The sequence below is a fragment of the Sipha flava genome, unplaced genomic scaffold, assembly GCF_003268045.1.
Source record: "Sipha flava isolate LNK unplaced genomic scaffold, YSA_version1 177_pilon_pilon, whole genome shotgun sequence".
Lineage (NCBI taxonomy): Eukaryota > Metazoa > Arthropoda > Insecta > Hemiptera > Aphididae > Sipha > Sipha flava.
The window spans coordinates 575,935-602,588 of NW_020272091.1; the positions used below are offsets into that span (position 1 = coordinate 575,935).

At 29.0% G+C, this 26,654-nt stretch overlaps 3 protein-coding genes across 13 annotated transcripts in view; 1 reads left to right on the forward strand and 2 right to left on the reverse strand.

The window, feature by feature from the left end:
* Positions 1-212: 212 nt before the first annotated feature.
* Positions 213-6,047, reverse strand: LOC112680547 (serine/threonine-protein kinase PRP4 homolog). The gene is made up of 8 exons (XM_025550669.1): positions 6,036-6,047; positions 4,686-4,842; positions 3,599-4,450; positions 2,475-2,695; positions 2,312-2,397; positions 967-1,031; positions 618-689; positions 213-402 (listed from the first exon to the last, which is right to left on the reverse strand). The coding sequence occupies exons 1-8, from the start codon at positions 6,045-6,047 to the stop codon at positions 245-247; spliced, it is 1,623 nt and encodes a 540-aa protein (XP_025406454.1). The 3' UTR covers positions 213-244.
* Positions 6,048-12,139: 6,092 nt separating this feature from the next.
* LOC112680563 lies at positions 12,140-16,409 on the forward strand. 7 transcript variants are annotated; one of them, XM_025550693.1, is made up of 6 exons: positions 12,140-12,401; positions 12,456-12,571; positions 14,544-15,135; positions 15,231-15,690; positions 15,746-15,963; positions 16,370-16,409. In XM_025550693.1, the coding sequence occupies exons 3-5, from the start codon at positions 14,554-14,556 to the stop codon at positions 15,946-15,948; spliced, it is 1,245 nt and encodes a 414-aa protein (XP_025406478.1). In that variant the 5' UTR covers positions 12,140-12,401; positions 12,456-12,571; positions 14,544-14,553; the 3' UTR covers positions 15,949-15,963; positions 16,370-16,409. The 7 variants fall into 7 exon arrangements, with proteins under 7 accessions (XP_025406478.1, XP_025406482.1, XP_025406481.1 ...); XM_025550697.1 differs by lacking the exon at positions 16,370-16,409 and having other exon boundaries at positions 14,544-14,655; positions 14,772-15,135; positions 15,746-16,062; XM_025550696.1 differs by lacking the exon at positions 16,370-16,409 and having other exon boundaries at positions 15,231-15,684; positions 15,746-16,062.
* Positions 16,410-19,445: 3,036 nt separating this feature from the next.
* The window catches only part of LOC112680514 (transcriptional enhancer factor TEF-1), a 65,613-nt gene continuing 58,404 nt past the window's right edge, over positions 19,446-26,654 (reverse strand). For 4 of the 5 annotated variants that reach the window (XM_025550615.1, XM_025550613.1, XM_025550616.1 and 1 more), the window contains 8 exons: positions 23,848-23,978; positions 22,308-22,466; positions 22,110-22,147; positions 21,076-21,262; positions 20,949-21,011; positions 20,705-20,871; positions 20,380-20,614; positions 19,446-20,298 (listed from right to left, as the gene is read on the reverse strand). In XM_025550615.1, the coding sequence (XP_025406400.1) occupies positions 20,185-20,298; positions 20,380-20,614; positions 20,705-20,871; positions 20,949-21,011; positions 21,076-21,262; positions 22,110-22,147; positions 22,308-22,466; positions 23,848-23,978 (1,094 nt within the window). In that variant the 3' untranslated portion in view covers positions 19,446-20,184. The remainder of the gene's footprint in view (positions 20,299-20,379; positions 20,615-20,704; positions 20,872-20,948; positions 21,012-21,075; positions 21,263-22,109; positions 22,148-22,307; positions 22,467-23,847; positions 23,979-26,654) is intronic. The other variant, XM_025550617.1, reaches the window with a different exon arrangement.

Consider the following 26,654-nt stretch of genomic DNA (forward strand, 5'->3'; position numbering starts at 1 on the left):
CGCATTCTCAATCCAAATGGAAACATTAGTTTTATGGATATGATAAATTTGTATCATTAAAAATAACCATCAGTATTCGAAAAATTAACTGATCATACTTCATTAGATGTTCGTATAAAAGGACGGCAATAGGGACGGTGAGGTGGACTAATTTAACATAAGTCAGTCAATTTTATAATTTATATTAAATTACTTAAAATATACACATTTTTTATATAGATATCTTGTTATCATAAATAAGTATTCACGGCCATAAGATAGGTTTTTTGATCTTCTTAAATTCTTTTTGAATTGTGTTACCACTATTAACTGTTCTCAAATGTATAGGAACTTTATTTAATTTGGCTTTTTGTATTTTGACATTTGTATAAGATTCTCCTTCACTGTCATAAGCTTCTCGACCTAAATAAACATAAATAAAAAGAAACATATTATAAACTATTTTTTTTCAAATTATGTTAATACTATTACGATAGTTGAACCTGCTCTAAATTAATATATTAAATAAATTGAGAAAGTATCAAAAAAATTATTGGAAAACATTAAGAATTTAAAAATGAAAGACTATTAGAATAAATAATTTCACTTTACAAACTGTATATAAGAAAAAAATTTACCTTCTGGATGTAAAATGCTTAAGTCACTTCTAGTCTTAGAATCTCTATTCATCACAATAACTCTTCGGTCATCTAAATTTCATAAAAATGTTTTTTATTGTAGTATTAAATTAAATTTATTTAAAATTACATAAATATAAGATACATAAGTTTACAATAATACTTATATATACACACAAAGTTAAATTTTTTCTATTTAACCATGCTATATTTCACAAAATATGAACATTATGGTTCAATTTAAAAAATTAGCCTGCATCAAATATTAATAAATAATAATTCTTATGCAGATTAAAATACATTATATACATTATGTATTTTATAAATCAATAAAAACATTTATGTATACCTTCGGTTTTAGTATTTATTTCTGGAATTTTAAATGTTTTTTTTATCTTTACTTCATTTGAACTGCTGAAAAACATTAATTACGTATTAGTTTAACTATAAAAACTTGACAAATTAGTAAAATTAACCATATGTTTAAAAATATGTTGTACAATAATTTTATAGTATATATTTTATTTTTTTTTATTTGAATAACACTCGGCAACATAGGCCATTGGGAATTACAAGAAGAATTTTTGTTACATAGGTATGTAATTTGTAAAGTTACATTATAGGTTAAATTATATATACATTGTTTTGGTTTAAATATAGGTTAATAATTTTGCGGAGTTGATGAATTCGATGAGGGAATTTGAGGATTCTTGACAGTTGTTGAGTGATGAGTGAATATGTTCTGGAAGGTTGGCTTTTTTCCTATGGGAGTTATTTATTTGTATGTATACTAGGGATGGGCATGAAATCCGAATACCTGAATTATCCGGATACCCGGATATTTAAATCCGGATTTGAATCAAATTCTTATCAGGATTTGCCGAAGTATCCGGATTATTCGGATTTATGAATTTGCTTTTTATATAACTTATAATTATTTTTAATTTCTAATAAAATAAATTATTTAACTTTATTGTAACATAAAATTAATATTATATTTTATGAATTTAAATTTACTTATCATTATTTTAACAGTTTTTATAATGTATTATTAGTTACCAAAATTATAATTTACTAAATTGTCGAGTTTACTTCATACCTCTATGACTTACAGTGATATCATGACTGAATACCCAATTAACTTATCTTAACTGCATAACCTTAAAATGGTTATTGAATAAAATTTTCTGAAGATAAGTTAAATTTATGTAAATATAAAAATGAGTAATTGAACAGCAAAATTAAATTGAATAATCCGTATAGTTCGGATAATCCATGAAATTCGAATTTCTTAAATCCAGATTTGACAAATCCAAATAATTCGGATTTCTTGAATCCGAATATGCCCATCACTAATGTATCCATACGAGTATATATACACAACTAATTTGGAACGTTAAATTATAATTGTTGACACTAACTATATATTGTGGTCAGTAATTATTAATGCAATATATACTTCTACAATATATTAATATTATATAAATATATAATACATACACTCAGTCAAAAAAGTGTCCATGCATTACATTTTAATTTATAAAATTATTTCAATAAATATTAAATTAAAAATTAGTATTTTTAAACTCACTTTTAACATTTTTTAAAAATTACACTAAATATAAAATGATTAAATGTAAAGAATTAATTTATTTTTAATTACAATTATTGTAACTTAAGTTTGTAAATATTACCTTGATCTTACAATATCACTAATTGCAGACTGTAATAACCGGGCAGGATTAAACGATTTGGGTTTTTTCATAACTTTTAATTGAATCTAAAATTTTAATGAGAAAATTAATTGTTTTTGAAATATTAATTTATCAAATATATCAAATATAGTCTGAATTTTACCGTTTTTAAATGAAGGGCTCTTCTTCTTTTTAACTCTGTTCTTAGATCAAGATCATCATGTTGTATAGTTACTTTTTTATCATATATTTGCTGCTTTTCTTGAATTCCTTCATCTTTTTTTTCAATAAATTCTTTATTATCATCACTAGATATTTCTAAAGTTTCAGATTCTACAACCGTTGTTTTATTTTTTTCGCCAATGTGATAGTTAAATCTATCCTCTAAAAATAAAAAATGAATACAATATTACCAAAAATAATAATATAAATATTATACATAGTTAATATTGCGACGTCTCAGTGCAGTAAGTTCTGTCTAGCGCCCGTTGACGATTACCTTTAAAGATACATGGGTCGCCAACCAAATACCGAGACCCTTTTTGGGGTCGGTGTAAATGGATTTACTATAATGGTCACTTAGATTATATTAATAAATAAAGGAAAATGATTAATGAAGAGAAAGATATTATAGAGAAATATAAATATATTATAATAAAACTTTTACATGGTGGAGGAAAGCTCGGACGGGCGTAAAACCTCCACCTTTTCATAGTATGAATTAAAAAAAACAGAGAGAATTTTCCATACGTGGATTTATAAAATTAGAACTGGTGTATAAAATAACACTGACGAATACCGGCCAAGGTATAATAATAATAAGAAGAAGATAGTTTTGATTTTTAATTATAATACATTACCGACCAATCGGACAATTGGTCGTCGTTCCAAGACGCACCAGCATGGTCCGGTCTACTCGTGCATGTTGTGGACGACGGAACAGCTACACAAAAAGTGAGCCAGTATAATACTTTTCAGAAATATACGAAAACTGGCTCATTGAAATAATAATAATAATATTATTATTTAATTATAATAATTGGCCGATACTCGTTATCATGCAATTATTACATGACCCACCCACTAACATACCACACACAAACGGATAGAGAGGTGTGCAATTACAGAGGTTGGAGGGAATTCCAAATGTGTTTTCGTCCATCGATGTTATAGGTGATGAAGTAGTCGCGCATTTATTTAATATGGTTATTATTTATTGAGGAAAACCAAACATGGACACTAATCTATTTTGATCGTTACAATATTTACAAAAATATGTTTACAAACCTTGAACAATGAGCAAATTATTAATATCATCATGTCCAGGATTTATTGACCTAGAATCTATTTGTTTATCCGCAGGTTTGATTTTTTCCTTTCTCTTCAAATATTCATTACCTAAGATTTTATTATCTTTACGGCGAACATTATGAGATACAGGTCTTGATCTAATTTCTTTCTTTACTGGAATAGGTGATCTTCTTCTAACATCAGTTCTAATTATAGATGATCTCGATTTGATCTTAAGTGGAGATCTACTTCTTCTCCTTAATGGAGACAGTCGTCTTCTTGTTAGCGAAATATCTCGTAATAAAGACCTGTGACTTCTCCTTGGGGATCGTGAACGATAGGGATATCGCGACTTTAAAGGAGAATATCCCCTCGGAGAATGATTTTTTTCTTTTAAAGGTGATAATCTTCTGGAAGATCTTGATGGTGATCTTTTTCGAAGTTTACTGTAAGGAGTTATTGACTTCTTTGTTTTACGTGGTGATGGTGATTTTAAGGGAACAGGAGAATTTAATATAATGCATTGTGCTAGAGAGTTTCTTATTTCCTCTAAATTTTTAATTGATTCTAATTTTTCTTCGGGTGGATTAGTTAGAGGTGTTAACATTTTAATAACCATTGGTTGATTTATACCATTTGGTTCATTAACTTTCATATTTGATTTATTTTTTATTTTCGGCTTCGTACTTTTTTCATTCGTATTTTTATTATTTTGTTTTTTACTTTTCTTAACTTTTTTTGATGTTTCAACATCTTCTTCATTAACTTCAGCATTCATAATATCCATTAATTTGTTTAGTTCGTCCAGATCTTCATCGTCATCCCCTAGGGATAAGACATCGCCATCATCTGAACATAGATAAGTATTATCCTATTGATAAATATTCAATAAAATATATGAATATTGCTTACATGCAGAATTACATCTATAAGAGAGAGCATGTACAATTTATTATATTACCTATATAATAGTTTTTAACTTTTATTCAAATTACAATATTCGTATAAGAAAGTAGCATCAAAATAGATGACAGATACGATATAATGAAAGAAGAAGTAACAAATATATTAAAGAGTGCCAAACCAAGGAAAGCAGCCGGCCCCGATGAAGTAGTGCTGAATTTTCTTTCACAAATTTCTCCAGATGTACTGCTTAATGTAATACTTGGAACATTAGATTTTCTCTTAATTGACATAAGAGCAGCCAAACGTAGGTTTTCTATATCATCTTCATCAATACTCTAAATAATAAATTGTATTAAATTATTATAAAATAAAAATATGAGTAATCGAATAGAATACAAAAAAATAAGTATAAGATATAAGTTACAATATGACTAACAAATAAAAATACTAAAGGCTTTATCACAACCAACAACTATTTTCATATAATATAGGAAATTTGTAGACCATGTGTTATTAAATTGTTATGCTATTACAAAGTGAAATAGTATTTCAATACACAATAAAAAAATAAATATAAATGAAAGGATGAAATATGGAATAACTTACAAATATATTTATACGAAGGAGTAATATTACCAACAATGTAAAGAAATAACTAATGTTTCAGTATCTCTTAAGTTCATATAAATTAAAAAGCTCTAATATAAATTCAGAATCACTTAAGTCAACAAAAACAAGCTTAGAACAAAAACAGGGACTGTAACCATATCGTAGATATGTCTTGCTTAACTTTAATTTCTGGTAGGCCCATTTTATTTCGATAACTCTTTAATTTTTCATTAGCGGAAGTGCTATGTTTTAAATGTCTTACGATAATTTTACACGTTTTTAATACATTATGCAGTTCAGTATTAGTTGAAATAGCTTCTTTCACGCTTAAATTTAATATGTATGCTACGCAAAGATAGTGGTACTTGAGAAGATGCTGATTAATTGCGTTTTTAATGTTTGATCCGTTATCCGATACTATTGTTACAATTTTAGAAGTTATATACCACTCATTAAAAATATTTGATAGCACAGCAGCAATATTTTCTCCGGTATGTGTTACATGTACTTCTCTAGTGGCAAGAACTGTTGAATATAAGTCGTCTTCGAATATAAAATGACACGTTACAGTTATATAAGCCTTATTTGAATCAGACGTCCACATGTCAATTGTAATTTACACGTAATCAATGGATTTAAACATAATTTTTAGTTTAGAGACTATGATATTATATTCATCAGGTAATAATTTAATCGTAAGTAATTTCCTACTTGGAAGGGAATACAATGGCTGTAAAATCTTGGTATACTCTATAATACCAACGTTTTCTACAATTGATAAAGGCTGATAGTCAACAACAATTATTTTTATTAAAGCTTTGCCGATAGTCGCTTTGTCGAATAATTGCATTCCTTATTTAAATATAATCAGTACCTTATTTTGTAACCTGTATAATAAAATATAATAATTAATACTTACATTGTAATCCATTTTGCTTTAATTGATCCACTTAAATTAATAATGGAAAATAATATCAACTTACAAATGTGGACAAAAAGATTAATGATCAAATAAATATAAATTAACGAGAAACTAAATCAATCAAAACATATTGCTAGGATATTTATCTAAACCGTGAAGTACAGAAATAAAGGAGAATAGGTATCTAAGAGAAAACTAAGTGGCCAGTTAGTTACATTTATTTTAAAGACCATACCTATTCACCTTAATGACATGCGATACAATTATTTGTGCCAGAATAGTCAAAATATTTGTTTAAAAAACTTTTATATTCCTGAGTCTCACCGATTTCAGCTTTTAATCACTACATATAAAAGCATTTTTATTGATTATTATTATATAAATTGGATAAAAAAGCTAAATTAATAAATATTTATGTTTATTTTTTAATTATTTAATTGTTTATAAAAAATGAATTAAATAATTTCATTAATTATCTCTATATAAAATGATCACATATTTAAATATATTCCTTTCTTTATTGTTTCATATTCAATCGCAATGTTATTGACTTTGTATATACTTCATGATGAATTTTTAATTCGAAACCGGTCGTTTAATACATACATTTTATTACTCCAAGCTACGCGCATTGTTTTATTATTTTATTCTAATTTATTATAATATCCATTATGCGTAACTGTAAACGTGGTTCTTCTTGAAAAAAATTACATTACGTTTAACTGTGGAACCAATTATTGGATTTTCAATGCATTCCTATAAAATATTCATAAAGTAGCAATGTTTTACTACTTTATAGAAATAAAAAAATATTTCAAATGTTATTTTTCTAAACTCCGTTAAGGAATGAAAATACGAATTTATAGAGCTGCTACTGTAAAATTACGCTCAGACAATGTCATTGATAAAAAAATTATGTTTGCGGAGGCACTTGTATTACCATTGGGGTAAATACTTGAGCTTCCTCTACGGCATTTCCTTGAACACTTTTATAACTGATATAACTGATTAAGTGTACGAATACACCGGATATCCAATTGTTTTTATCTTTCCTTTCAGTGCCGGATCACACTATGCGTTTTATCGGTTGCCGAAAACTAGTGAACGTATACGAACGAAATGAAGAATCCCGGGGATTACGATTACAATAACAACTACCGATATTTTAACAATCAACGGAAACCGAAAAACATATATAGTGTAGACATAGGCGCAACTAGAGTTCAATTTCTGGGTGGGCTGAATTTTAATGATACCAGCGACCCGTCCCCACACCCCCAATATTGATTATCAACATTTACATTTATATTTATATAAATTAGAAGTCCTTACGACCTTACCCATAGTTGTTAATAGTTTATTTCGAAATAAAATGTTGTCACTTACCTATTTACTTATTACTTACAGACTAGCTACCTAAATAAACACGAATAATAAGGATATACATATATAATCAATGAAATATACAGTTCATAGCTATTAAATTTTTATTATAAAGCCTAATTAAATTAACAAATTTTTTTATTTTTTTCAACAAATTTATTTACAATTTCATTTTCGTCTAATTTGTTGGTTACATCTCTCTTTATATTTAAAATAGATAAATTTGTAAATCGATCATGGGTCATGGAAGATCTAAGCCAATGTTTTATTCATCTCATTGAAGAGAACGACCTTTCACAGGTGTCTGAACTTATGAGAATAGATAAAGCCACTTGTAAAAATTTAGAAAAGTTTGGAAATATTAGTTTTTCGACTTCTTTAACATCATTTATATTGAAATTTTTTTTTTTTACTATTTTAAGGTTAAATGCCATTTTAATTTCTGCTTCTAAGCTACTCTTTGAAATATGAAGTAATTTCTATTATTATAATTATTATAATTAATTAATTAGTTATCATTAATCTCTTATACAATTAAAATGTATTTATATACATGGTATTACCAAATTACCTTATAATGATCAATAAACTTCATTGAATCGGTTGTAATTTACAAAATTAACTACAACCGAACTGGCCATAGCCAAGCTTTAATCAGAAAACCTATATTTAAGATTGAAAATAACACTGTCCATAGTAAAAAAATATGTAAAAGTTTTCCAATAACTTTCTACATAATTTGCTAATGACGAATGTAAATCATTTTCTGCCACCGTGGTAGCTGTTAATACATAGTTATGAAGGCTAGTTTATTCTCTTCTGTGATGCTCTGATCCTATATTTTGTATGTATTATTTAGGTTAAAACACGTAAAACAAATTATCAAAATCATAAAATATATACACCAGTTAATGGAGTTAAAACCACATGTCATTTTCTTCAGCATAATATTTTTATTTATTCCCATATTTTCTTAAATTCATCTAAGAGTTTCAAATGTATTAATTACACCAAAAATTACGTTTTTAGAAAAACCAAGAGTTGATGTTTTATTTTGTAGTGAAACTGAATAGGCTACGGACAAAACTGGGTGGGCTAAGCCCACCCAAGCCCCACTTTAGTTGCGCCTAAGAGTGTAGATGATCCCGTATAACTACTGAATGTAATTTTGAGAACGACCGAAACGCGTCGGCGCAACGAAACCGCAAAAGCGTGGTCTATTTCAGACCGATTTCGGACGGTTCAGAGTAGGGCTGTGCGATTAATCGAGTTAATCGAATATTTTTAACAGTATTAAAATAATTGAATAATCCTAGTTCGGAGAATCGGTCTAGTCTAGACGCGGTTCAATTTTAAATATATATGTTGCGGTTGCTTACCGATCGATTGCGTATTTTATCGGCCCACACTATTGCCATAGTGTGATCTGGCACATAAAACTAGAGCTCATGTGAATATTACATTATACTTATAATGTAAATAAAAATGAAAAAATGTAAATAATATATATATATTTATTTTATGTAAATAATTTATATTTATTTTTTTATTTTTTTTATTTATCATTTACATTTGATATTCGTGGGATTTATATGTCACATGTATTAAGAGGACACTGCCCGGACAAATGAAACCGTATAACACTCGATAGATTGCGCTGTTAGGTATTTTCAAACGGCGCATGCGTGCATTTAGCCACGCCCAGTACCGTTGCGGAATCTCGTGATGTTTGCTAAAATAAATTTTCGAATTCGAAGAGGATATTTTGTGTTCTTGGCCAACACAGTAACTTTTGTGGCATAGTTCCTCAAGAGATGATTACGACACTTAACTTTTCAAATATGAAAGTTCGGCCCATAAGGCATTTTGTCATTCAATCGTTTAGTGACGCTACTGTCACCATCTCCTAAAAAATACATAAGAACACGTTCATATTCTATGTATATTAATACTCGTATATATTAGTTATTATCAAGGTTGGGATTTTATAGCATTTGCATATTTCTTATGAGATGTTTAAAAAATAGCAGAATAAGCTAAAAATGTGTTTCATAATACAGAGAACTCAAATAAAAAGTTTTATTTTGCTTTTTTTTTTGCATATTTTGCATTTTTTAGTTTTTAGTGCTTTTTTTGGATTTGTTGAGACTTTTTTGCATTTTACCTGTGTTTTTATCAAAATCGGGCATATTTTATGAAATTGTATTTTAGTAAACGTGTTTTTTGATTTTTGTCAATCGTATTTTCAAGTAAATTATAAATGTATAGATAAAGTAAATATACCGATTTTGTTGATACAACGCTATACAATTACAACGATAATATATGGGTAGGTATAATATAATATTACGATTATTTCGTTTTAGTTATTTGGTTCCAAATTTTGTTATCTGCTGATTTTGTTGTTTTTTTTTTGTCGATTTCTATTAAATCTACTAATAGCCGATTATCAACGAACGAGTGTATAATTCGCTTTATACAGTCCACATTCGTCTCGTTTGCTCGTATAAAATTATTAAATAATAAATTTCCTTTTTTTTTTTGTTGCATATTTCGTTGTTTTTATTGCATTCTATTAGAACTTATTTAGCGATTTTCAAGGTAATATTATAGCCATAGGCGTGCTCACGGGGTATGCAGGGTATGCCGCTGCATAGTCTGCGGCTTCATGTGAGGGGCCCAGTAGCGTAGCCAAGGGGGGGGGCTAAGGGGGCTGTAGCCCCCATGGGCCGTGTTTATATGTATAATGTATCTTGACTATTTAATAGAATCAATGGATGCTCGTTTTAATCAAAGGCTTATTGATGTTATGCCACTTGAAGGATTTATTCCGGCCAATATTAATATGTATGACGATAAAAATATTATAAAAACTGCTAAAATATATGTCCAAGATCTCCATGATGATACCTCATCTACAATCAGAGCTAACCTGTTCATATGGAGGCAACAATAGAGTCAAAATACTATTCCAAAACCGAATTCTGCTCTGACTCTTATCAATTGTGCCGCCTGCGCGTTTAGAATTTGAAGTCATATTTTAATAAAAAGAACACTTTAAAGTCAGTACTATTTCTATATAGTTATACGTCGTTATATAGTATAGGACAATTTATTAAACTAAATGTTGAGTTTAATAAAACTTCTCAAATACAAATATTACTTTAGTAAATTATAATTAATATTACAATTTATAACTTAGTTATTTACGTTTAAGTTAAACTTTAAACAGTAGGTCGCACAAAAGTGCAAGGTATTGTAAATTTTACGTGTTGGTAGTAAACTGGTAACGGATAAACTGATTAGTGATTAATTGTGTACACCACTTCTTTCACCGTACGCGATACGACATTTTCTGGTATCGGAATATCTAACGATTATGAGCTATGACTATAGACTATAGTGTTTTTATTCCAATTATAAATTTAAGGAACTGGTTTGTTATAGCCCCGCAATCACCATTCTGGTGTGTTATCGCCCAGCCATTCATATAACAATAAATACATCGTAAAAATAATCTAAAGGAAAAAACGTACCATTATTACTATGAAGTATCTATCATATATATAAATCATAAAATATGGATCGATATAATATCGATTGTGTTTGAGAGTATACACAGTATACCCATAATATTGAAAAAAAATTTTGAGAGTATACGGCGTATATGTAGTATACCCTATAGGAACACCCTTGAGAATATTACTCAACAAATATTTGATATTTTTTTGCCAACCGAAAACGTGGCGGACGTATGATAAGAACATTCGCTAAGCTTCATCATTCTTAACACGATCTTAGGAGATAGGTATCAGTGGCAAATCCAAAGGGAGTGAGAGGGGGTAATAGGGTAAATACCCCCCCTCGAGCTTATTATCCTAGAAAATTCGAGAATTTTAGAAATTTCTAGTTATATTCAGCGTTCAGCGGGCCTTCACGATCAGTAATACTTACAGTATTATTGATCGTGTGAGGTAAGTACTGATGTACTGTCAGTATGAAAAAACAATACAGCTGACTGATGAAAAAATCATTTTAGTGTACCATATCTATAAAATTTGTGTTGTTTATATAATTGTAAGTATATAATTGTTGTCACTAATACCAGTTTTAAAAAATAAATTCAAATTAATAATATTAAAAAGTATGTTATTGAGTATGAATAGTATCTGATAGATAAATTTTAATTACCTCCTCCCTTGATAAATTTCTGGATCCACCTTTGATAGGTATACTAATCATAGGCGAAACTAGACACTTTAATTAGTTCAGGCCAAATTAAAAATATAAAAAGTATTATTACGTAAAATTAACTATTATTTCCTATAATATAATCATAAAAGAAAACGTTAAATGTCTAACTTAAACAATAACTAATGAAACCGATTATTTGAATACATATTATTATGTTCTATTATAAACCTTATACCAATTGTACCTACCTATATACTATATTTTAATATATTATATGAAACGTACAAATGTATACGTTTACATGTATAAATATATTATTTATAACGCCTAAATAATTATTAAAATATATAATACATACATATTTTTCGTTAGTATTAGGTCAGGCCATGGCCTGACTGGCCTGACCTGTAGTTTCGCCTATGATACTAATTATATATTCCATATTCTATATATCTTCTAAGACCGTGGTCCATAGCTGCGACCGTTTTTCTTATCAATTACTAACAATGTTATTTTGTGATAACACTAAAATATCTGTTGATATACCCGTAGCACGATTTAAGATCGTATATTATGTAGTTAGTATACTGTCATAAACTTGTAAGCTCGTAGGATGACGTAGTAAAAATCAATGAAATGGATGATTGGTTCTTTATTAATTGCTGTTAATTATTGAATTTCTTAAGAACTGTTGTATACAAGTTTAACTTGCTCTGTGGTTGTGCTCTAGAAAAGACCACCTTGAGAAGAACGAATTGCGTCTATCGCGTGGATTCGCAAACTATCGTGAGTAATGCATCTGAATAATTTTAAACGTAATTATGCTGGTATTATTTTTAGTTTTTTTAGACCGTATTGGCTGCATGTCAACGTCCAATTGGTTTTTTTTTTACCTTTCTCTGTTAGTTCGGGGTTTTCTTCCACAATTTGTAGCATTGACAAAACCAACATTTAAGGTATAATACTTAACGCCATTTTATTCATCAAATTTAATCAAAATTTAAGTAAACTGTAGATTTATTTACTATTAATTAAGTAAGCTACAGCACTTTATAAACGTGTTGTAACTTTCATATTAGTAAATTGTTATCAATATTATCCCGGTTTTTTTTTATCCATATTATAGTTATTGATTTATTACTTATACACATTTCATTGAGCAAGATAATATGTAAGTCCGTGCTTTTGGTGCTTTAGTTTTTTTGTTTTGTTATCGTTATTTAAATTTTATTATGAATCTAAAAATTAAGAGAGAATGCTCAATAAATTTTATCAACAGTGAACTGGAATTGTTGATTTAGTGGTAATCCAAAAATAAAAATTATTGAAAAAAAAACCATGCTATAACAACAAATATAATAAATAAAGCTTGGCAACATTTATTCAAAATATTCAATAGCGAGAGTCTTAATGGTTATCGCAGTGAAAAGTGTTTGAAACTAAAATATGAAAATTTAAAGAAGTTGTTAAAAGTTAAATTGTGAGATGTGAAAGTCAAACCATTTGTGAGAGAAAGAGGACTCCTCTGGAAGCGGTAGGTCAATTATCCTTTCTTGAAATGAAGTTCAATTGTAACATTGTTTGGTGTTTGGTTTTGAACAAAAATGTGGTATTATCTATGATAATATGAATTTAAACTAAGTTAATTTACCAATTAAATAGTTATTAAACTAACTTAAACTAAACATTTTAACTGACCAAAATATCTCTGTTAACTTTATCTGTAGTTAAGGTTCAGTTAAAATTTAACCATTTGATAAAAACATCATGTTTTTAGTTTAACTGAAGTTCAACTTTTAACCGAGTTTAAATTGTCTTAACAATTAATAAAATGGCCCTTAATGTTTAACAAATCTACTACTAGTCTTAATAAGACTAAGTGGTGCCATCAGTTTCAGTATTTTGTTTAAAGCCAATTATTTTTATAGAAGATATATAATTATTTTATTGCATCCATACAGATTAAACCAGCTAGATTTTTTAACTAACCTCCAAATAAAACGTAGAATTTTGATATGCCATGTTTCTTCAGTAATTGTCATTGACTTACAATTAAAAATGTTCTCAGCGAAACCATAAGCATAACTAGATTTTTTTTTTTTTTTGGTTTCACCAGTAAATGACTTACTTTTTCATTTTTATTTGTACCAATTATGTAAAGGATAGATAAATATTCAGAGGAGCAAACACTCCTTAGCCACCACCTAATTGAGTTTATATAATTGGGTGACACAGCTAACCACCAACCATATCACTAAATAGGATTTTTAGGGCTGTTATATTTTGTATACTAGAGGTGGTCAACATAAATATTTTCACGAGCCATATGAATAAATACATTGATATTAAAAGTCAAAATATTTATAAATATATTTTATAATTTTTATAATTTATAATCAAATTTTAAGAAACTCGTGAAAAAATACTACGTAAATAAATTTAACTTAAATTTCTTATATATTATAATTTAATTTTTTTTGTTTATTTATCTGTATTCTTTACAATAAAATATGTTTTTTAATAATGTATGTCAAAAAAAAAAAAAATCATAATAACCATAAATAAATTTTGGTTTTTGTTAATAAAACTATGACGTGAGCTGCAAGTTGGTCTTCCTTGTTGTATACAATCGATTAATAAATTAAATTATACAGGAATTAGTTAAAACAAATAATATTTGTTCATTAATAAATATTTAAGAATAATATAAATAAATTTGATGTGGATATAGATATTATTATGAAGTTACTTAGGTTGTTTGTTATAAATTATAATTTTATATTATTAAACATAAACATTATAAAGCACACTATTAGTCTAGGCACTCAGCACATCCAGATACTTTACTTGTGACTTGTAAATAAGAATAAAACAATTACATGTATCCTTTATTATTTGATTTACTTAACAAGTTTTATGATTTCTTAGGTGACTAAAAATGACCGATTTTGAATATTCAAATTTGAGCAGCGATGATGAAGAAGAAGTTCTATGTGTTTTTCCAAAAAAGAAGCGGTATCGCCAAATTACCGCTGGAAAAGTATCTAAAGAACTTAGACTCCACTATTCAAACTTATTCATTGATTCATTCAATCTAATTGACTTGTTCATCAAATCAAAAGTACTCACGTATAATTCGTTTTTAAATATTTTCAGTTCTACCCACTTTCACCAAATTTATGCTAAGCCCAAGAAAAAAGAGACGCAAGTGTATGTATCTCCACACCATTACATAACAATTGCGGAAGATTCTCTTGCAGTGGCATCCAAGTTTTTACGATCTAATTCACGAGAAGCCCGAATTGGTGCTGTTTATTTAGTGTACACATTGTATAAAACTCAGCCTTTGAAATCATACTTGATAAATGTTAAATTAACCCCTGAAGACTATTTAAACACTAAGCATTTGGTTGACACGTATCTTAATGAAGGTCTACCTCATCCAGCTTATTGTTTTTATGATTTAGATATTAAAAAAAAAATAAAAATTACAGTAAATGCGATAAACCCTTGTTTGGAAGTAAGTGTATATATATATATATATATATTTAAAATTTTGTTCATTAAATCAATCAATGTGTTTAATTATTTCATTTCATAATATTACTTTTGCAGGCCAATTATCCAAGGATTGAAATCCGTAAACATTTGGGCCGTACTGCTGACAAGTATTTTACAAATGAATATAAAGAACGTACAAGCTATACCTTTTTTAACAAATCTCTAATGATGGAACATCAAATGCGCAATGAATCAACATACTTAAATAAATTGAGTAATTTGTGTTTAGGAGAAAATAGTGTCCCAGAATATGAAGCAAATTTAACAAAAACATTAGAAGAGATAAATAATGCTAAAAAAAATTTGAATGCTAAAACTCATCAAATTAAAGATGATGAGAAACAGAATTTGAAACAATTACGTTATAAAAATAAAAAAACTATAGCGTTTCCAGGTAAAAATGAAGGCATTCTGGAGGATATGGTTGTAATGTCAAAAACAACAAACTCCAATGAATCAGCTTCACTTTACTGTCATCCAAGAAAGAAACTTAAATTATTAAAAAAGAGTAAAAGTAAATTGTCTATGATAATAATTATATTATATTATAATTATATATTGTTTTTTAGGGAGGAAAATAAGTAGCAAAAATGAAGTAACATGTGTTAAAGAAGAACCAGAAACTTTACAATTTTTACCGAAACTAAGTGCAGCTATAGATTCCGATTCATCCATATCTAGTATGGACAGTGATGATTATGAAAATAATGAAGATAAATATGGTGACATTATTTGGCGTATGCTTGAAGGACAAGATAACAGTGTTCAGTAAAATAAGTTTGATAATGTATGTTTAGTTTTGTTCAATGGCGCACGCAGGGGGGGGGGGGTTAAAGGGTTGTAATCACACCGAAATTTTCTCCGATGTCTAGGTTAAAATTCACAAATTTTACAAGTTTGAAATACAAAGAGCTAGTATTGAATACCTAGTATCATTGATTATAGAAAAGTCTATTTTATTATCAATGCTATTATTTAAGTCAAAATATATTAAGGATTTGCATAATTGTGTTAATTGTAAAATGTATAATATTTTTATCTTCCCCCCCCCACTGAAAAAAAATCCTGTGTGCGCCACTGGTTTTGTTAATATATTGATTTGGTTTGACATTGAAAATATCCAATTTCAATTCTTTCATTTTTCATATATAATTATAATCTGTTAATGAGATATGTACATGGATTAATTTCAGAGATAAATAAAACTGATTTCCTACCAGTGAAAAAAACAACGTTAGGGAAAAATGAAAACTTTTGTCTGAGATTTTACTCTATAATATACTATTTATTTTGTATATGCTTACTAAGAGCTGCTTATATTTTTCTATTATTCGTATTTTATTAATAAATATGGTAATTCTAAGACTACAGTCTTATACATAATTTTATAAAACAATTAAATTAATTATTAGATAAATATTATATATTATATATTAGTTAATAATACAATTAAAATACAATATGTTTACTTAATTGCAATAGTTTTTACTTTACGATTAATTCAATGAACTTTTTATTGATAGACTTGAATTGCTGAAGTGTAAAGGCTAATGTCCTTTCTTAATATTGATATAGTTTATTTTAATGCTACTTTTCTTAAATATTTAACTCTATTTGTGTACAAGTTGGTATGATTAAAGTGTATATATCACAAAAATATATAAAACAGTAAAAGTTTTGGGCCCAAGCTATTTACATCATAGACATATTTCAATAAATATATTTCTTAATTGTTTTTATATGGGTGGAGTATGTATACAGCACAATTATTAACATATATTGATGGAATTTAAGTTATTTTATTATATATACAGTAGATTCTATATAATTCAAACTTTTGGTAATTCAAAGTAATTGCTCATTTCCTTAAAAATCTCACAGTAATTCGAAGAAAAACAATGCATTTAAGTACACTTGGTAATTTATAGTGTATTCAACAAATGTATTTCTTATAATCTTATCATTAATAATTTACCTTACTGTTGCACATAAATTTATCTTATTATTTTTGACAACTCGAATTATTAACATAGGTACAATTACTTATATTCATGTAAATATCTTACAATCTTACAATAGTATGGCATTGCATTTTATTTCATCGAAAGCCGACTTTAGTTTTATATTACCGGTTGCAAAGTAAAGTTCCTTAATGATAAGTGCGTTTAATTCTAAAATATACAAGTCTTTGACAGTTTTGGAGAAAAAGCAATTGATTGAAATTGTGGAAAAAGGTGATAAAAAACTATTGTGGTCAGGATATTTGATATTCCTTTAAGTTCATTGTCTACGTTTTTAAAGGATAATAATAAAATTGTAGCTAAATCATCAAGCAATGGTAGGAAATAAAACAGTAAAAGTGAGCATCCAAGACTATAAGAATGTCTAGTACCATAGGTTAGGCAGTGCTGAGGATAAATTGTTACTATAAATGATCTCTTACTAAAAGACAGGATCAATAGCCCCTAACTAAATATATGTTCCTGTCCATGATACCTTATCAAAAACCTTTTTCAATTCTATAAACGTTATAAGTGTATCATTACTAAATTCTATTTGCTTTTCTAGTTCTTTTATTCCTTATGGACATGAATAGGTCATTGTTTAATTATTTTTCTACTACAAGTATGTTTTCAAATCGATTGTATATAATTACTAGAATTTTGATTACAAGTACCATTAAATTTATTCTAAATTTATAACCTTTATCAGTTGTTGGCTTTAGGCATATGCATTATATAGCTTTCTTTTAAGTCTTTTGGGATTTCTAAGGTAATGTATTTATCGATCAATAACTTAAATAGCTCGTTTCATAGCCATTTTATATATATCGGCTGCTTTACATGTTTTCATTTTATTTTAAAGTTTTGTTAAATTCCTAAGATTACTTCTCTTTCCTGATATAGAAATTTAAGATATTGTTTCCATCTTGTATTTTCATTGTCCAGGATCAAGTTTTTATCAATGTCTTTTATTTTGCTATTTAAAAACCTCTGAAAAATTTCTTTAATAATATTAAGTTATTGATCCATCCTTTTATGACTAAACAATTGTTCAATTTCTCGGTAAATTTCTTCTAACCATTTCTCTCTCAAATTTTGTTTCTTTATTAATTTTATTTTTCAGCTTCTTTTTAAACTCTGTATTCCATGATTACCTATCTAAGTAAATGTATACTTCTAAATACTTCTATATCAATCCTATATATTTTATGAAAAAAATTGTATTAGCCATTGAAATTATGTAGTTTCCAAGTTTAGAACTTAGTCTAGGAAATAATTGAGAAAACAGTAGATTTTATCAAAAAAATAAATAATTTTTTTATTCATTTCAAAAAAAGTGTACAAAGGCAATTTCAGGAAGCTTTTGTACACTTGCACACATTTGGACTAATGGACACAAAAAAATTATTAGTTTTTTTTTTTTAAAAAAAAAAGAAATTATAATTAAAAAAAAAAAAAAATAGTTTAACTTAAAAGTTAAAATATATATAAATAAAATATAAAATATACAAAATAATTATTAAACTTTTATAACATTGCACATTAACATAAAATAATATGCTTACATACATTGAAAAAAAAAAAATAAATACTGATAATAGCTGTCAACAGTAAACCAGTATAATAATTTCACAATACACATACATTATATAATATATAAAATTTCTATCATTTATTTCATGTAATTATTGTTTACTTTCATTAAGTAGATTTTCATTTTGGTTTTTCGACTCACTGGACTTTGAGAATCGTAAATTTATAATTATATTATTATTTAAATTATATTATTTTCAACACGCCACTCAACGTTTTTTCATTTTTGGTAACATTTTAATAAAAGTTAATTTTTAGTTTATGTATATACGCATGTAAGCTTGATACTGGGAGTATGTTTTACATAATAATAGTATAAAGTGAAAAAATAAGTATAAAATAAAATAATAAAAATATCTCGAACATTTCTTTTCCAAATAAAATTTCAATAAAATATAAATAAAAAATGTAATATTACATATTATTATTTTTTGCTTAGTTTTCAAACGGATCGTTTGAGGAAAGACCCAGAGATCAAATGAAATCATTTCTAAGTATGATTTTACAAATACATATATTATTTATAAATTAACTTCCTACATGTTTAAATATCTTAAAAACGTGGGTTCATTACAATATTTTTTTTAATTTTTTTTTTTTTTGTTAAGTTTGTTTCTTAGTTTTTTACTTTAAAAAATAATATTATATATATATTTATAATATACAAATTAATCTACAAAATTACATCATTTTTACAACATTCAATAAGGATTGCAACAGGATTCAGTCAACCAAATTTTTAAGTACAAAATATGTAATAATTTTCAAATTAATTTTAAACCCTAAAAATCTCGGTCTCATAATGTCGAATTCAATAAATATTAACATGCATTGGGTTGTATAAGCAAATCAATTGTTTGCATGTCAGTATAGATTACGAGCATTTCGCATTAATATTAACACAAAAAATAATGATCTAATAATAAATTAGCGTAAATAAAATAAAAATAGAAAAAAAAATGGTAAAAATCAAAGGGATACATAAAAAAAAAAGTACACAATAATCTAAAATATATGTCAGGTAGACGATACTGATTCCCTCGGTTAAACAAGTCATCGACAAGACGACAGGATCAAAATAATTATAACTATAATAAAATTAATAATAATATTGATAATAATAATTCATCTCATTAGGTAAACATTACCTATACATATTAAATTTATAAAGGGAGAATATTTTGGTATTGGGTGAAATCACAAACAAAATATAACTGTCCATTTAGCGGGGATGGTGAGGAGTGTTAGAGAATGGAGAGGGACACATTCTTTGTTTGGAAAGCGATCGTGTAATATATTTGTGACGATTAAATATGGTGTGTGTATGACTGAAACAACCGAACAGCACCAATCAACTTCAAATAGTCCATATAGTAAATTATATATATATATATTCATAGGTACACATCCCCTTAGTCTTTGACCAGTCTGTACATGTGGTGTTGTGCGCCGTGTTCCGACGTGGATACTTCAAAGACGTACGCAGTGCAAAGTAAAGTCTCGTGGGTTTCTCGGTTGGTAACCACCTGCGGGGACACAAAACCGGTGGAACGGCGGTCAGACACACTGATGCAATTAATAATCGAAAGCAACGGGACATTACGCACCTGTAGTATGGTGAAATTTTCTAGTACCGAGTTCATCATGTATTTCTCGGGTAAATGTTTGAGCTTGTGGATGAAATTGATCATATACTCGCACATGGGCGACCTGTGTATACGGAAGATAAACCGACCGTTTTCGAATCGGGCATACTCCGTCTCGACTTTCTCCACCACTTGTTTGCCAAACGAACAGACTTTGGTTGAACACGTTATGGTCATATTTTCAGAGCTCTCGTATCTATGAAAAGTGGAGAGAAAAAGAACGGATAATTAGTTAAGTCTTACCCTTGGCCATACCTCTACTGTATACAGGTATGAGAAAACTCACTGGCTGGTGACACCATAGAAAGCACCAACTTCGTCGTGAATGTTCGAATTGAGATCTGCCCAGAACTTGACGAGGAAAAATGCATTTTGGGGACCTTTGTCGTACAACTCTTTGAGGCCTCCTTTTTTCTCTGGGAATTTATCGTAAATCTGTCGGACATCCACAGACTGAAACGGAACGAATATCACACATTGTATACAAAAGAGTGTACAATATAAAAAAGTGCAGCAAAATAAATACTCACTTCTAATAGAGGATCTGAATAGCTCACGGGTCCTCCAATGTGCACGAAAAGATGTTTCTGATACTGTGAAGAAAAATTAAGTTCAAATTAACATATTATGTGCTTCATTAAGAGAAGAGTAATTTACGATTTCAGGTTCTCGTTGGTGTTCCATGAACGCGGAAAACTCGACCAAACGCAGCTTGTGTGTAGCGATCGCCCTACCATCCCATGGTGGGACGCTTGGAGGTTGAATTTCGGACGATACGGCAGTGGACGGAGGTTTCAGGCCGGTGGATCCACTGCTCGGATATCCTTGGGCGAACGGTTTGACGCTGCGGAGGGAAAATCGAAAAACACATAAGACCCGAATTCAAAAGAGGGAGGAGCAAATGATCAAAGCTTAAAGTGGCAACAAATCGGAAGGGGGACTATAATGAATATTTAATAAAATTTCGTTATTATTTGTAATACATATGTTACTTGGAACTATCGGTTATATACGATCGACTGCATGACCGTCTCAAGGAGGGAGGGAGGAATGGGGTAAGTGCCCTAAGGGCGCCCAAAGTAATATAAATTTAAGGAGCGTCATAAAAATTGATGATAATGAGAAAAATTCGGTGTTTTATTTTAGATAAAAAAAAAAAAAAACTGTACATTATACCTAAACTATTAAATAATGTGAATAATGTGTTACGTGCTTAAAATAATGCATAAATGTTACCGCAGGATAAAATATTATTGATAAATAATTTAACCTAAAACACATTCAAGGAATAAAGAAAATTATATACTAAAAATGCGATGTCAATTTTATTAAAAAAAAAAATTAGGGAAGTGAAGGGGCGTCAAATTTTATTACCCTATGGAGTTTTTGGTAGTTAGGATGGCACTGGTCGACTGTTAACGTAACAAATAACGATTATTTATTTATATAATAATTGTATAAAACAAAACAAATATTATAACAAATAGTAATTTTTATTCTGATTAAATAGTTTAATGTTTTAGTGAATTTAGAAGAAAATTTTAAAAGGGACGAGTTTTTAATGAGCTGTGATAAAATGATAGAGTCCCTTCAGTCACTTCAAGCCTTGGGTATAATAGTCGATCGTATGTAGTATCGCTGCGTGCGTGTACACACGTGTTATAATATAATATACGTGTTATAATACTCACTCTTGCGACGTGCCCGGCTGCAATCCTGGCTGCCAAAACTGTAACAGAAAATAACGAAAAACCAAACGTTAAACGGTGGCAGTAGTTGAATGACGGGGAAGGACGACACACGCGTGGCCCGTAAACAAACAAGCTACTAGACAAGCGTACGTAAATACAAGAGGTAGCGTGCGTTGGGAGCGTTTGCAGCGTACTCACCGGCGGGGGCGGTGCACCGGGCGGATATGACGCCAAGCTGGCTAGTCCCTTGGTGTGTATTGCTGCGACCGTTGCTGACGCCGACACGATCTGTGCGCTGGACATTGCCGACATGGTCTGCAACGCTTTCTCCTTGGCCGCATGCTCCGTGGGTACCACCTACAGCCCCACAACACACGTTACACTCTACCTCTAACATACTTAGATACATAATACTAATTCCACTAGTATATATAAGACAATAATTACAGGAAAATTTTTTTAAAAAAAAACCAATGTCTACGTAAAGTAATGATTTGATGTTATATAAATGCAGTGGAAACCGTTTATAATACGACTAACATTTTCTGGGTCTACTACACGTTGGTCCCTGTACACATCGGTTAGGATGCTACGTATAAAGGCTCGATTCCAGAAGGTTTCAAGAACAAAAACAGTCTTCGTATTTCACCCATTACGTACGTATCTTAGGGTGTGCTTAAAATGGCTCTAAGAATGCTAAGTACTCCCGAGTCCCTCCATTTATATCCATGAGAAGACCGTTTTTTATCGATCTCTTCCACGTGTCGTTGTTATAAACGGTTTCTGTCATAAACGAATGTATATATAGTATTTGATTTTTATACGAAACGTTTGATTTAAACATTATTCTGTACATTAGAAGTAATGTATATACAGTGGCGTAGCCAGGAACTTTTTATATGGGGGGGGGGGGGCAGAAAATTTATATATATTTAATCTTATCACTATAATTTTGACTACTATTTGTATTGATCTCGGTATTTTTAAGTCTAGTTGACATTAGTTTTTACTCAGGTAAAAAAAATAATTAATTTTTCTAGTCTGCTTATTTGTTAGAAAATTTGCTTATAATAATAAATAATAATAATAATAATAACAATTTAGAAACTAGGAACTCATATAGGAACACAGATATTAGAATATTTTCTGTCTAATCACTTGGATATACTAAAAATTAAACTTTAAAAATATCTTACTATAATGGAATACAAATGTCAAATATAAATTAATAAACGAGTAGTAAGTAAAACATAACTATTAGTTTTACATAATAAGGTGCTTGTGTTAAATGATCGGCGAGCCGCGAATGTAATAGGTGTACCTAAAATAAAATTTGAATATAGACAATGATATTGCTTTTATCTCAGTTATCGGGACTAGACGATCGATTTAGAATCAACCGTTGTAGAAAACCTAATATGTTCCCAAGCAAAAATTATCAAAGTAGTAGTAAAGTATCTAAATATGATCATAATGTTATGACTTGTGTGTGTGTGTAATGTGTGTATAATACGTTATAGTGTTTACACAAACTATTAATATGATTTAAAAGTCAAAATTCTAAAATTTAAAAATGTTAAAGAAAAAACCGTGTATCTTGTAAAAGTTAATTTACCATCTCAGGTTCATGGGGGGGGGGGGGGGGTTCTGATCCCCAAACACTCCCATGGATACGCCACTGTGTATATAGATATATGATATTTAAATGAACTTCAGCCTTCGGTTGGATGGTACTCACCACTTTGAGTTTGGCTTGGATTTCTCGCAGCTTGCGACGTGCCAATACCTGGATGTGAGAACTGACTTGTTTCCGCGTTCGTGTTTTGCCGGTGCGAAGTTTTATATACCTGGCGATCAACTCATTGCGTCCTGTAATATCACGAAAACGAGCCCTCAGTTAGGTACACCAAAAGAACCACGTGTAAAAATGCACACTCTCACATAAGAATATACTAAGTAATACATCTGAATTTTGTAGCTGTAGCGTAGATTATTAATAATACGTCTAGGCCCGTAATAGTTTAAATTTAGTAGGATTTATTTTAATAGTAAAAACTTAATCGTTTTGATAATTATTTACATTGTTTTAAAATGTAGATTTATAAGCACAAAATCATAAAACATGTAACCTTAAAACAATTCAAAGATCTAGTATATTTATGAAAGAGATAGGGGTGAGTACTAAAATATATATTGTACTCTAATAACCATAAACGTTCACTATGATACTGGAGTAACCAATGATATCAATCAGTATTAAATTTGTCCCAATAATTTTAGCAAAATATTCAAATATTTATATTTCAGCCATATTCAAAAAAAATGTTATACCTTTATACATCATATATTATTTCTAAACTAAAAATCGTATCTAATCTAGAGAACATAACCAGTTTTAACGGATTTATTTAACATCCTCGGGAACCCCTAAAGATGTAACAATCATAACTGTTTTCGATATAAGAAACGATGAGAATACAAAAGGTATGAGTCATGCGCACGTTTCACATGGCACTTGAACTCAAACGTTAATAACGAAAGACGACATAATAATACATTCACCGTTCCTTAAACGCATTGATACGTTTTGTTTATATAGTGTGAGTCAAAACGAACTGTATACTAAAATTGAAAAACACGAATTTCCAACATATTGTATGTTATTATTTAATAGTACTTGTGATTTTAGATAAGTTCGAAAGCAAGTAACGAGAGAACTATAAACGCGTTTAGTGATTGAAATTTGCAACTACGCGCACTAAAACTGGTACAATTTTTGTCCGAATATCTACTAGAGCTCTACACGGTCTGGTCTAGACCTGTCCGGACTTTTTGTTTATCAATTTAATGTGGTCGGATCCGGTCTAGTCTCCTGTTTACAAAAAAAAAAAAAAAACATCAGTTCAGTCTGGTTCGTTCAATAAGATAATAATGGTTTTAATTTTGAATAACAATTTAATATGATTTTACATATATATTAGATAGTAAAAGAATACCCAACATAATATGTTGTTTTAACTCAGATATTAATGTTTTAGGACACCAAAATAGCTCATCGCGTTTTTGCATGGTTTTATTGGCGACATAATATTTCCTTATTATAGAATATAGATCTAGAAGTAGAACTCGAGTTAATGATAATATACATTGAAGGCAATTTTATAGATGATATGGTTTTATATTTCATTTTGAACATTTTACGTTATTCGGTCTTATTTTTAAAAGTACGGTCATGGTATTTTCTAAATGATACATTAAATATACATTTTTAATGATACGGCCCGATCCAGCCTGGTTTCATTTTTTATTTCATAGGTCTGGTCTGGTCTTGGTCGTCTAAGTTAAAATGTATCACTCTGGTTCGGTCTTTAAAAAAATAGACCGTGTAGAGCTCTAGTATCTACACATCGTGTTGATTTATTATTATATTATTTATGCGCGTATTTTTCCATCTATATTTAATATAATTCAAATGTATATTGTATACCAGTGGCGTAGCCAAGAGGAAGGCTAAGAGGGCTATAGCCTCCCCCATGGGCCGTGTTTATATATATAATGTATCTTGACTATTTAATAGAATCAATGCTCGTTTTAATCAAAGGCTTATTGATGTTATGCCACTTGAAGGACTTATTCCGACCAATTTAAATATGTATGACGATAAAAATATTATAAAACCTGCTAAAATATATGTCCAAGATCTCCATGATGATACCTCATCTACAATCAGAGCTGACCTGTTCATATGGAGGAAACAATGGAGTCAAAATACTATTCCAAAACCGAATTTTGCTCTTGATTCACTCTCTCATCGCACCAATCTTCGACCTAACATTAAAATACTTTTACAATTATTCTCCACGTTACCAGTTACCTCTTTCACTCCGGAAAGAACTTTTTCAGCACTTAATCGCTTAAAATTTTTTTTAAGAAACACCATGTCGGAAAACAGACTGAATGGGTTAGCTATGGCTAATATAAATAAAAAAGAGCAATTCGATGAAAGTGAAATAATAGCTGAATTTGCCAGAAATTCGCCTAAGAGAATGCAGCTGTTAGAGTGGAGCAAATGACTGAACACTGAAACCAAAATTATTATTATTATAAATCATATATTAATAAATATTTTTAAAACTATACTAAAATGCTTGAATTACGTTTAGAAACTTGGTGGTAGATGGTGGGGGGGGGGGTTAAGGGTCAATTCTCATATTCTCTCTTACTTTACTTATCCAAAAAAAGTGGTTAGCCCCCCCCATTTAAAAATCCTGGCTACGCCACTGTTGTATACTTACGCGTTATTTACATGTATGGCTTTGTAGTATCTTTTATACTTTAAATATAATTCAAGTTTGAGTTTGATATGAGCATATACAAATAAATTGGATAGAAAATATTTGCCAATAACACGTATAAAATAATTGTCATCCTATTTGTGCGCAGGGGATGTATAGAGGTGGCGAAATTTTACTGTTTTATTCATTTTTACCATTCAAATAAATTTTTCGTCGTACCAATTTTCATTCCCCGACAACATTGCCGGGT